This window comes from Vanessa atalanta, chromosome 3 (assembly GCF_905147765.1).
Source record: "Vanessa atalanta chromosome 3, ilVanAtal1.2, whole genome shotgun sequence".
NCBI lineage: Eukaryota > Metazoa > Arthropoda > Insecta > Lepidoptera > Nymphalidae > Vanessa > Vanessa atalanta.
Window position 1 is genome coordinate 965,315 of NC_061873.1, and position 14,302 is coordinate 979,616.

At 33.5% G+C, this 14,302-nt stretch overlaps 1 protein-coding gene across 16 annotated transcripts in view; it reads right to left on the reverse strand.

The window, feature by feature from the left end:
- The window catches only part of LOC125077416 (voltage-dependent L-type calcium channel subunit beta-2), a 152,096-nt gene that overhangs the window by 15,842 nt on the left and 121,952 nt on the right, over positions 1-14,302 (reverse strand). For 2 of the 16 annotated variants that reach the window (XM_047689364.1, XM_047689361.1), the window contains exon 1: positions 6,565-6,758. The exons of 12 other annotated variants lie outside the window; for them this stretch is intronic. In XM_047689364.1, the coding sequence (XP_047545320.1) occupies positions 6,565-6,615 (51 nt within the window). In that variant the 5' untranslated portion in view covers positions 6,616-6,758. 2 more of the 16 variants (XM_047689359.1, XM_047689358.1) reach the window with 1 other exon arrangement.

A 14,302-nucleotide genomic window follows, 5' to 3' on the forward strand; every position in this document is an offset into this window, starting at 1 on the left:
ACATTTTGATTTTGATATATTGTTAGCTAGGATGCTATTGCTTTCGGGGGCAAATATTTGAAGGAGATATTGTTTTACTAATAGTGCAATTAGTTGTGAAGCATCAATAGCGCAGTGGTTTAAGGACCGCCTAAAGATATAAAAAAACGCAAGATCGATCCTGAACCCTTGGGCCAATAAATTGGGTAAATAGCATTATTAAAAATACCTTAATTAAATTGGGGCATTGCAACTTTAAAAAAAAAAAACTAATAGTCTTTTTCCTCTTCAGCAAGAGGTTTGGTTCTGGTGTAGGATTGTGGATACGTATGTGGCATCCGAGACTTCTATCTTTTCTTCTATGGTTTCCTTCACCGCCGAGCTTAAGACGAAAGCATAAATTGCGTTACGCACTTGAAATCTGAGCGATGGTTGCTTAAGTTTGAACCCGCACACGATAAAGATTCACGTGTTCTACGCCCTGGATCATCACGGCTTGAATTATGACGAAATAAACGTAGATATCATTTTGGCATTTACATTTTAATATGGCTTAAGTACAGTGACCTAATATTATCTCCACTAGTGTCAGAACTGGCTCATTTTTTTCACTCAAACAAACGGAATCGCGATTCAACGGGGAAATGCTGCTAGCATTCTTGACACAATTCTACGCGGTCACGATCTCTAAGATGTACTTTGTTAATTTTAATAAAATTTAATTTTAATTTCTATCTATATGTATGTAGAAGCATATTTTAAATAAATACTACATCAGTATAAAAGTAATATCGATATTATTCTACTATTTGATACTAGTTAAATATTAGACAATAATCGAACACGTGCCGTTACATCACTAAAATATTAAACAACATCGATTGATGGGGGGTTTTGCAAAGTATCTAGTAAGATAATCTGTTCGATGCAAATCGCTTATAATCGAGTTTGATATAAGAAGACAGACCGATGTTAAATAATTAGATGTGCTCAATTTTACAAATGCACATACACATTTACGTAAGTACGAGTATAGTCCGAGGCCAGACACACCCGCGCACGAATATTTTTTTAAATACGCATCAATATTTGCTGCACGGAATAATTTAATATATAGAAGAGACTTGGGCCCCTATTATTTGAACATGGTTTCGTAATAAGAAGCTCAAAGGAAGCCTTCAATGGCTAACACACATCATGCTATACGATGCCTTACTATTCAGGTCAAACTTCTGGTACAACTATATAGGGTTGTCACAATAGTTGTAAATATAGATATATTAACACATTCATCAAACACCATCAAAATTAAAAAAAAAAATTAATTATTTGTATTCTGTGGATCATTTACATAAATACATTTAAATTATTAAATCTGCAAAATTCACATAACCTATCTTTTCCGTAGCACTTGGACAATTATAAATATTGTAATGGGCTTCTTTCGATTTTACTTATAATTTGGCTCTTGATACATCTTTGTTCTGGTTAATAAAAATTCTCCTTTTATCGTTAACACATATTGCGATAACAGATAAGAATAATTGATTTCGATATAACATCTCGAAGTATATATTAACATTAAACTGGCAACCCTAGTTTTGTAATAGTAGTTTGTAATTTCTCATATAAAACGAGCTTTAGATTGAAGGTTGGCACATGTGGAGGCTATTATGTATAGCATTAGTGATCTGACCCGACTTCGATTGGGTATCTCTATACTTTTGATGGCATTGTACAATGATGTCGTCCGGTCGATTTTTGTCATGGCGATCAATTTCATTGGAGACCAAACAACGCAAATAGCAAACACAGCTGCATTCTCATAATCCGATACGACTGGAAAGAGTTAAGGTGTGTTGTTTTCAACTTATAGATTTCGAGCTATTAGTGAGAATTTTTCAATGGAAAAACCCAGTAACTTTTTATCTGGTCGACTTGTAATTTTAACCCAGAACTTCAGGATATGTAACCTTATATCAAGCCACTAGATCAACGAGGCAGGCTGTTGTTGAGATACTATTAATTTAAAGATCAGCATACCACTTAGCTAATACATCTTTGAAATGTACATAATTAAATAATACAAAACAAACGAAACTTAAAGAAAAAACATCAAAACCGAAGCTGTTATTGAGGAATCCGAAGATTGCCAGTTTCAAATATTCATTGATGAGACGGTTCTAATAAGACTTTAAAATTTTAGCAACATTTGCGAACACATTTCCCGGTGACTGAATTTGTTATTGTTATGCAAAACCAACGTAACAACGACTTATTTTGGAATCGCCTTTTGAATTGACTTAATTTTTTTTATGTCAAAGGTGGCAAAAGAGCAGGAGGCCCACCTATTAGGTTTCCATGAGGAAAGTGACTACTACCGCCCATGATCCAACATCTCTACGCAAAGCCAAAGGATCAAATTTGGAACCTTATTGTACTTATAGTATCAATAAATAAAATATTTACAAGTATTTTAGAAAAATGCGAATTTTATCTGATTATTTATATATATATGTAATTGGAAATGGTCCTATAATTGATTTAAATTGTACATTGCATACATAACGTGATTATTTGGCTTGTATACGGATAAACGAACCTTAGATTTACGTATATCATGCGATTTGCTATTGCTCTGCTATATTGTGCACTATTAATAGTTCGTGATTTAAATGTATTTTTTTATAATACAGCACTATTCTCTTTCTTTTCTTTCGAAAATCCATCATAAATCTTATATATTATTCAAGCTTTCGACCAATGATGTCAAGTCAAATCAATGTCAAATGCTGCTTATGTAGATGTTGTCCTCTTGTGGTTGGAGTAGATTATATATGGACCTATACAATCCCCGGTAATCGTTTTATCTGTTGATATATGATTGATATGCACGATGCTTCCAGGGCATTATCACATTTTTTGTTTATTATGTTCATTATAAATGAATCTTAGTATGTTTCCAACGAACTCCATCATACACTTCTTGAATTATTTCACTAGTCGTTAATGTGAAATACGGGAATCAATTTTGTTAAGTAACGTTATACTGGAAATATATTAAATAGTTTTTTTTTTGTATTTTTGGTTCGTCTTGCACATTTATATGCAAACAGTAAACCCTCTCATCTTAGCAAGGCTTTTCTTTAACGATGTAGAAAATGATCAAAGGCTTATTTGATGTGGAATAATATCTACAAAAGTCTACATTAATTTAGACAAATGTCTTATTTAAATAACACTATAAGTGTTGGGATAAATTGGACAAAAAGTTATTTGTTTTATTTTATCACATAGATAGGCGGATAGGCAAATGGGCAACCTGATGGTAAGTTGTCATAGTTTATATGCGTTCCTTATATCGCCAATGCACCTACAAATTTGAGAACCGAGATGTTATGTTCTTTGTACCTGTAGATACACAGAATCACTTAGTAACCAAACCAGAACGCAACAATACTAAGTATTGCTGCGTAGCGGTAGAATATTTGATGATATCTACCCAAATGGACTTACATAAAGCCCTATCACCAAGTAAATAAATTTGACAGACAAACAATCCGCCCCTAGTAGCTTTACAAGTAAATTGTAAAGCTATATTACCGTAATCAGTGACTATTTGATAGTCTACTAATTGCGTGTTTGCCCGTTCAATAAGTTCATTAGGCTATATGTGTTAGTTTGTTTGAGGACGCTACGACAACATCCAGAGGAATCAATATTGACATACTGCTAGAACCATATATTAAAATATATGAAGCGTATTTTAAACGTATTAATTCACACTCTCTTGGACCTTGGAGTAATAAAACAAAAAAAAGTGAAACATATAATTCCCAGTCATATAGGCTCTACTAGTGACAAGTCTGGATCGTTTTTCACCCAGAGAATTAGAATTGCGGTACAATGATGCTGGTAGAACTGTTGCTACTTCTTTATGTAAATAATAATTGTTAGGTAATTAAATTTACGTTTATGTAACATATTTAATTTCCTCATTGTGACTTGACCTGAATTTTTTAAATATATATTATGTAAATATTTTTAAATCAAAGCTAAAACGAAGGCGACCGTAATATTCTAGTCTAATTTTTTTAAATTTAATTATTTGTCTTTATACAGCTTCTCCGGTAACCGTATTGATTCGATAAAATTGGATTTATATAAACTCTAATCTGCGAACGCATCACGTGTTTATTGTGATTAAAAGATAAATCAGAAGCCATTCTAAAATTTAAGTATTATCATGAATGTCAAAGTCAACCTCCACGCGTAAATATATTTAGTAGATACTTATCATAATATTTAATATAACGATATTTATATAGTAACTTCGTATCTATAAGCTTCTTTTTGTAACTATAACTTTTTGTATAAATTATTAATATTCAATCATCAATAATAAAAATCAATATAGTATATTTGAAAACCAAACTTCAACGATGAGACTAACCTATGAGCAATGCAATTTTATTTAAAAACTATGTTCGTTTCAATTGTTTGGAAATATTAGTCTTAAGACGTAACGTAAGGCGTTTTTGCTACAACAGGAGCAGAATGATTTAACGCCCATACATAACAAGTAGCTAGCTTAGTTTAGTAGCTATCATAACGCCGGAATCTTTGCGATCGTTTCGAATGGCCTTCCCATCGACTTTAAGTATTATATGATTTTTTCATACATTAAAATAATTTAAGTTAGCATTATATATTAAAAACAATATCTAAATTCAAATCAACATCAAAAAAGATTTAAATAAAATAATATTCAATTGGAACAATTAAAGTTCAAATTATCCGAATTATTAATTATAAAGTTTTGAATATAAATTCAAAACTATACAAAAAATAATAAGAATTTTAATTTTATAGTTTACGTAACACGCTCCATAAATCAACAGACGCGGTTAAAAGCTGTGTTTTCATTGAATGACGTCATGTACTAGTAACACAAACGGTACAGGAGCGGACATTGTTTAGTAAACAGTTTAACCAATGTCATTCTCAGGGCTGCTGGCATCCATAGTTAAATCAGGGGCGATCTGTTAATATCTTTGATTACACGAGACATGAATATGTGGGGATTTTGAACATACATGACCCCCGGGTTTATTTCATTGTCGTTGCAAGTCTTGATTGCCAGCCATTGCCTTTATATGCAGACCAGACATTACCGATATTTGTTCAGTAATGGCTTTGTATCCTCCTATCCTAATAGTAGTCCTCTCTTTACAGAAACACAACAGAACAATGTACGTCGTTGATTGACGTAAGGATCGTACTGGCGGCTGGGTCTAATTCAGAGACGTTTACTAACATTCCATCGCCAAGCGCTTTAATTATTATTGTTCCTATTATTTAAAATAAATAATAATTTAGCGAAATAGGCACAATGGATGAAATGTGTAATATAATGTCATCTTAAATGTTTGGCCACAATATACCATTTTTGTGGATAAATTTGACCTGATCATTCACCATCAGATAACTCACTTCTTCACGTTTTCAATGATGATGATAATGACAGCGGTGTACATAGAAGGGTTAGTTAAATTCAGCATACTAAAGACACAGATCAATAATAAACGAAAATTCCAAGCGGCCATGCAACAAGGACCAAAGCGACACGTCCAAATATGATAAACATGAATGTCGTTAAGCTAATTGTGGTCCAACGTAATCATTTTCAAACGATTCCATTAACGTGTCAGTAGTTAAACAACGACAGATAAAAAACAGATGCAAGATACCACAAAAATAAAACTCGTAGAGCGCGTAGCTTGGATTTCTAGATGCGAATTTATCGCTGCTGTGATTGAAAGGTCGTATGTCAAAATTAAAATTCATATTTTAAAACTCTAAAAATCATCTGTTATTATTTTTATTTATGAACTTAATGTTTCATAAGTTAAGTATAAGGATATAATAAGATTTTATCTATCCTTTGAATTATTACACGATTTCTACATACGAACTTTTACACTAGCAGTGTTATGATATAAATTCAAAACTTTTATCAATTACGTTGACGGAATAGTGGAGTAGTGAAATGCTTTTAACGGATTGAGATCTCTGAAATGTACAATTATTGTATTGAGATTTTAAATGCACTTAAAGATTAATCGGATTTATAGAGTTCTGCCAATAACAATTATGATATAAATATTATTGATACTATTCGCACAGCATTCACTGTAATAGCAAATAAAATATACGGAAGTGGCTTTACGAAGTAAACAAGCTGTGAACACGTACATTGTGAACTAATACACTAAATATTACGAGGAATATAAAGGAGTTGTGATTAAATTTCAGGTTTTTGTACTACGATGCATTTTGTTTTTTAAATTAATATTTGCATTGACTTGATATCTGACAATCTACATTCGTACTAGGGATTCCAACAGTACTCGATTCAGTCATTAGCAAGAGACACGCAACCGGGTATCGTTTTACCGAAGTGACCGATGCTCTTCAGAAATTTCCATATACGACGTCTCATTTTGCAGCACAAAGGCACTAAAGCGTCACCAACAAAACAAAAACGATATCGGCCATCACTGATCACTCGCTCTGCGCACGCACCTGCGTGAACAATTTGTTGTATCCGTGCCCTTGGTTGTTGTAGCCCATCATGTTACGACATGGTGGCAGAGGGAGGTGGTGGCCACTCTGGACCACCAGTGGTATTCCGTCGTGGTCGGCCGTCGTGGGCGGGCATCGGCCGCGCGATAGAAGCGACGGCCGCTAACACACCCGACGTCACTCGAGCCGGAGCCGGCTTTGACGTCCCCTCTGTTCTTGTGCTCGCTGCCCCGCTCCCCGTACCCTCCTAGCGGGTGAATGGGTTGCGCGCGCAACTGTTGCACTCGATCACAGCGTAAATATTACAGCGGGTTCACAGGACATCAATTTCGCTTGACGTAAGACGCTCAAGAAGGATGTATTTACAACATTTGTTAGTTCTTGAACTGTGAACCATTGCCTTACCATAAAGCACCCATTGGCATGACAATTATAGATTTGGATATTTCTCTGTAGTGACTTTACAGGCACTATTTAGTGAACTTGTGTCTCAAATTTCGCTAGAGTTCTTCATATGCGAAACACGGAAATTAATATTAAAAATATTTAAATATAATTCAAATTAACTAAGGTGCACAATTTTTTTTATTGCTGCTATTCCAACCATAACAGGAAAAAGCCAAATAAACATAATTTGACAGCAATTGACGCGTTATCATTGGCCGAGAGCTTGTATAAGAGCTTTTATATGCTTTTGTTTCCAGTCTAAAACAAACCATAATTCGATCAAATTAAGTGTCCTAACTCGCAATACCGGGTAAAGGCCTCTTCGGTTAAGGGCGTGGAGGTAATTCGATGACGCTGCTTCAACTATGTGAGAAATTTATTTGACACAGATATCTTCTTAAGATGATAGAAAATCATATCAACTATATCAACTTATATATAATTAAATCTTCGTAAATAATATTCTTATTACACCTATACGAAGTCGGGACGTGCAGTTAGTCTCTTATAAAATAATTATACTTCAATTTTGGTACATCATAATAATAAGTTTTATGAACACTCTTCCGTCATTATGACATAGCACCCTCATACTTAAGGTAAAATAGAAAGCAAGTCAAAACCACCTTGTAAGAGATCCGTGCATGGCAGATTCTTATTTTACTATATTATATTATTACCAAGTGTATGGAACTGGTTTAAAATTCACTTGTAAAGAATTTTAAGCAAAATTTGACACACATAAACAACTGAGGTTCAATAAAAGCTTGTAAAAAAAGAATCGCTCAAATGAGTATTTATTATGAAAAGAAAAAACAGATGTAAGGAATCCAATGAAAGCGAAAGTAATGAAATTTAAACAAACAAAAAAAATTAAACTCGAGTGGAAAGATCACGAAAAACAATAAGACTATAGGTTGTTACCTTCCTGCGATTAGATGTCCAATGTTGCCATAATTGGTTAAAGCGATGGTCATCGAACGCTACTTCGAATTTGCATTTGGTGTTTTTTTTTAACTTCTATCCGTTCATTCGTACCAGTTTAATTTTTAATATAGATAGATATTATTTATAAATGGCGCTGTTTTTTAAAATGTATTTATTTACATATTAATTAGGAACATCAAGACCTTAAGTATATACAAATAAGAACCAAAAATAGTTACTGTATAAATCATGAACGCGTGGAATGGTGGAACGAATGCTGCAGCATTTCCTTGTTGAATCGCTATTCCGATCCTCTGGGCAAAAAATGAACCAGCCCTCCTGTCATCAGTGTTGGCAATAAGGCGAGTAAGGCGTTGTAATATTGACCGTGTTTATAAATTCGGGGCTGACTAACGAGATTGTCTTTTTAATAATTTGTCTGTTTTTCATAATTTACACAAAAAAAAAATTAGAAATGCTTTTTATATACGTAATTTATTTTCTATTTTAACATACCAGTTAGTAGTATCTAGGTAGTTTTTGTAACTTATTCAAGTAGGCTTTTACAAGCACTTTTGAATCTTTAATAATAAAGTAAAGATGTCTAAGCTAAAGGATAGTTTACAATCAAGTAATACTTCGATTTTTTCGTGATTATAGGCTTACGTTTCACCACTATATTATGAGAACTACTGAATATCGATGCAGTCTAAACGCGCTCGCCTAAAAGATACTCGAATTTTAATTAGCCTTCCCCAGACGGAATATGGGGAGGACAGGGAGCTAACGATGCACACATTATTTGGCTTTTCTTTTCAAGCTATCTGTGAACGTAAAAGGTTACAAAGGTCTATGGACCGTGTTGACCATAATTGATTTTAGAAGAATTTGTAAACAACTTTTGGACAATCAAATAAGAAGTCAGGCTGGAGTTTTATACGGGTATGCCTACTGTTTCAATAGAATAGAAAGACTTTATTGCTCCCAGGTTCTGTTACATTATTCCATTTCAAAATTAGTGTATAGAACAATGAGTTTGCATAGGCAGCCTCGTTCCGCCTCTTTCAGCCATGTTAGATTGAATAACTGTGACAATTTAGATCGAATAACTGTGCTACAACTACGTCAGCAATGCATGTATGGCATAGTTTCATTATTTATATCTTTTATTATTAATCAATTAGCATATATAGATCATATATATATATATCAGGATAAGATCAGGAATTTTATTATCTATAGTGAATTAGTTATGTTTCTGGTAACGTCGCAGATACCGCGGAAAAATTAAGACGTATTTTGCTAATAAAATACCTCTGATTATTTCACAAAAATATACTTTTGGTAATTTTTATTCATTTTTTGTTTTTGACTTTACTACAAATAATACTAAGTTCGTGTAATAGTTACAATAATTTCATATTAATTTAGCTTTATTATAGCAAACTAGCAGTAATAAGTCTTGCATAAATGCAGGCAGTGTTCTTTTGTATGCCAAACATATACTTATAGCAGATTCTTTGGGCTTGGCACCGTCTTCGAAGTTTAATGGTACACATAAAACCTTTTAAGAAAAATACTTAAAGGATTTAAATCACTCCTTAGTGCACTTCTGTTGTTTTATAAGACTGATAAATTAAGAAAAAACATTCTTAATGTAAGCGTAGACCTTGGCAGTCCTGTACAACACGTCTATACTGTAAGGTAACTGCTGGGATTGTAATATGTTTAACAATTCTACAATTGCAACAAATAAAAATTGCTAATTGATGTTTTGTTACACAGCTTGAACGTTGAGCCGTTGTATCTTTTAGATTAACGTCCAATTTTCATGAAACTTTGGAACTACAAACCATAGAAAGAAGAAATTATAATCGGTCCATAAGCAAAAAAAGTTATGCTCGAATTTATAAACTCAAACTCAAAACTCAAATTCCTTTATTCAATATAGAAGTATTACACTTTCTTATTGATTGTCAAGTTAAACCCTACCACCGGTTCAGAAAAAGAAAACACCCTGACCTGAGAAGAACCGGCGAAAGAAACTCAGCGGGACTTTTTTTTTACGTCAAATTAATTATATACATAATTGTATATGAGTAGAAACAGCTATATATATAGTTTCTGAAAACATAATCTATTTTTGATGTCGGTAAAAATTGAATTAAAATATTTTCAATTCTATCAAACCGTGATAAGGATCAATCGAAATTTACAAACATTTCTAAAACCAATTGATTTGCAATTGTACACATGAAAGTAATCCGTATTCCCTTGTAATAAAGAACAAAACAGTTGCCCAGTCCACTTGCAAATCAAATTGCAGTATACGGAATGTTAATGAGCGTTTAAATGGTTTTTTACTCTATAGGTTATGAATTAAGGTTGAGTATAGAATGGTAAGGGTTGCGCATGCGCGAATCACGGATCGATGATGGCCGCCGCGCCGGAGACGTCGTTGACCTACTTGTGACGTCACGGCCTGAAGCAACATTTATACACAAATGTCTACGTTGACCGCTGTCATTCAGCATTTTATGAGAAATGAAGGATTTCCTTTGAAAATTTAGTTTTTTAGCAACTGGAACTAAAATATTATGTGACTAATCTAGCATTCAAATCATCCGTAATAATTTAAATATTTAATTTGATAGATACCTATAACGTATCTCATGCCTTCTATTTTGTAGGGTTAGGGGGGAAGGGGTCGATTTTTATTTACTTTTTGGAATACAAATTTCGAACTATACAAAATTTTAATATAATAAGTATAAATCTTTGGGGCCCTACCCAGTTCGAACCATGGACACACGAAATCTCCTACTAAAGTTCGTAGAAAAATCGTGTCTTTGTTCCCTGCCTGTATCGATAAAAATGTTACCAGTGTAATTAATCTTTTCGAAAGAGTATTATCACTAAAACATGGGCGGCCATTTGTTATATTCGACGTATATGTCACTGATGTTATAAGTTATAACATACCTTCCAACTTAGTAAGCTGACGAAAATTTAAGCATTTAATTAACAAAAAAGGTTTTTTTTATTATTTTTTTAACCTAGTATTTTTAAGGGGACTTTATAAGCAGCCTATATGTCGGCCCAACACAAAAGGTTATGTTGGTTACAATTTTACTGAAATTTTTCGACAGTTCATAATCACGGTAGTTTTATATAACACAAGTGGTCGCCCGCTGCTTCGCTTGCGTTTTAGGCGTTAGTTGTCATGTGTCAAAAAAGTAGCCTATGTCCTTCCTTAGAGTTCAAGTCCACTTCATACCAAATTTCGTCAAATTCTGTACAGTGGTTTTGGTGTTAAAGAGCAAGAGACCGACAGAGTTACTTTCACATTTGTAATATTAGTATAGATTTTACAACGACCACAAAATACTCCTAAACTTTATGGGTATCAAATGCAAAACATTGGCCAACTACCAGCCAGCTTATGACGATTAATTTTTTTATATGTTGAAATTTTCAAAAAAAATACGTCCTATTCCGTTCCTTTATTCAATATAGAAGCATTACACTTGATTGACAAATTAAAAACTACAAGTCATGCCCTCGCGGTAGTTAATACGGATATATAGTTTTAAGAGATTCACGAGACTTAAACGTAGTAAAAAATCAACAATAAACTGGCGTTGCTTACTGTTATCCAAGAACGCATATTTATATTGTAGTATTTGAGAGACGAAGGCGATTAAAAAGCTTTAAAGCCACACATGCAACGTTCAGCATAATATTTCTGTGAAGATGACGTAATTCGGGATGACTCACGTCATTCATAAAACTGGATCTTTGTCCATATTCATGACAAAATCGCATTGTGAGGCGTATATTACTATTGAGTTTATTCTTTCTTATCCAATCTCTGATGCGTTTTTACCTCGATGATAATTTAATTTTTTTTTTTCTAATCTTTTTCAAAAAAGATTAAGTGACGTTCCTTTGGTAACAGATATTATAAAAGTAATGACTTTTTAGGTAATAATTGTACCTTAGGAATTAAACGATGGCCGCTTCAAATGCAAATTGTAAATAAAATTGTTTAAAAAAAATTTTAATGCGTGGACTTAATTATATATGCGCGTGAGAAGCTCTACTTCCTTGGCGTAATTAAATATAGTTTTTAATTGCATGCAAATAATTAATAACAATAAAATAGTAATAGTCTACGTATTAATAATAAAATATGTTATATAAATAATTCATTGACAACCTCCGTGGTCGAGTAGTGTGTACACCGGTTTTCATGGGTACGCCACTCCGAGCTCCCGGGTTCGATTCCCGGCCGAGTGGATGTAGAAAAAGTTCATTAGTTTTCTACGTTGTCTTGGGTCTGGGTGTTTGTGGTACCGTCGTTACTCCTGATTTCCATAGCACAAGTGCTTTAGCTACTTACATTGGGATCAGAGTAATGTATGTGATGTTATCCAATATTTATATTTAAAAAAAATAATTCATTACGATAAATGGAACTTCTTCGTTTTTTACGTAATTTTTTCATAACGCAGTAAAATAATATATCTACCAAAAAAGAAGATAAATCCCACGGACTTTTGTTTGAGCTGTTTCTGTCCGAGCCGGCAGTTGATTTTTGGTAATTAATAAGAGTACGCTGACATTCATACAGTGTAATGCTTCTATATTGAATAAAAATTTTATCTTTGGTCTAGTGCCTGTCCTGTTCGTTTTGAGAATATGTCTAGTAGTCTTCTGGATAAATCTCAGGGCGGATAAATATGTCGTTATAGGGTTGTTATGTCAAGATATATGAAATCAAAATCATGAACTCACATAAATTTCCGAAAGTGAAACATCTTCATAGTTCCAACAATGAACCATTTATGAAACTTAATAGACGCATACTTTGATAAGCAGTAATGTTCTGTAGTGGCCTATCGAAGGTAGCTGAAGTCACTTCGGATTTTTAAATCAGATGGTCTAATTGCCGACTATGTATACCATAAAAATATACAACATAATATAATTTAGGAACGTATTCTGGATTGCGTCTCACTTCGCACTCGCATGAGTAAAGAAATATTTCTAATTATTGAATGTTTATGCAAATGCCCGTAATGAAATCATGAATCTGATAGCGACTTTCGCGAGATGAGTCACACATCTCACAACTCACACGCCATTCATACCGGAACTTGTAACACTGAATTCGAATGCGCCCTCTGCTATAAATATAACACAAACCCGACCGTGTGAATCTTTATATAAGGCTTTTATATTACATAAAAGGTTTTAATGAGTTTTTAGTAAATTAAATCAAAGTTCCTAGTATATAATTATTATCAAATCAATTCAAAATCAAAATATTCTCTATTCAAGTTGGCCTATGGAAGTATTTTTGATCGTCGTGTTACTGTGTAGAATAAAATGCTCCGGTTCGTTAGTAGATTCTACCGAGAAGAACCGGTAAACAAAAAAAAAACTCAGTAGTCACTTTTTTCCACTATTTTAATTAAAGAGATATTAACTAATCCAGGGCCTAATTTATGTTATTTGTCGAGAAATCAATAGGAGTTCGATATCGTCGCTCCTTACTCATGGTAGCCAATATTCATGGTTTATCGAAACACGTACAGTATTAGTTCGAGAGCTTGTGACATGATTTCAACACGATAAACTACTAAACTCGAAGACAGATTAATAATAATGATCTTAATACACAGTACAGAGTCGAGGTGGTCCAGTGGTTCGTACACAAGATATTAACAAAAGATTGCGGGTTTAAGTCGACTAAATAACCATGTGCTTAATTTGTGTTGGTAATTTATCTCGTACTCGGCGGTGAACGAATGAATGAATCGTTAGAATCTGCTTGTATCGTATAAAAATCTGCCACATGTGGAGCCAACAATCGGCATTCGAGCAGCGTGCTAGAATAGACTCACACCTCAAACGAAGAGGCTTTATCCTGAAAAGTTGTCGAAGGAACCTCTAGTGGCTTATAATGTAACTCAAGACAGTTTTAATGTGCTGCATTATTTATTCCGTGTTTTGTTATCACTATTCGATTATTATCTTGTATAATTACTTATTTAATTTTATACTGGTTTTTTTTTTCACGTAGTAGAAACCTTCAGAAAGGTACCCAGCCCTAATGGTGTTGTGAAACCGGGTTCCGTCCTTGACACGGATCGGAGAGGCTGCGGGATCGTGTCGATCTAACGCATCCACGGCCCCTCTCGTGCAGTGCTCCGCTCATGGCTTGGCGAAGATCTAACCGGCATACTCTATCAGACCCTTAAAGCTTGCTGTCAAAGAGTATACATTAAAGACAATGAGTTTTGACATAGACAATTTTACTACATTTTACTAATTGTTATATACCTAATATAATAATATA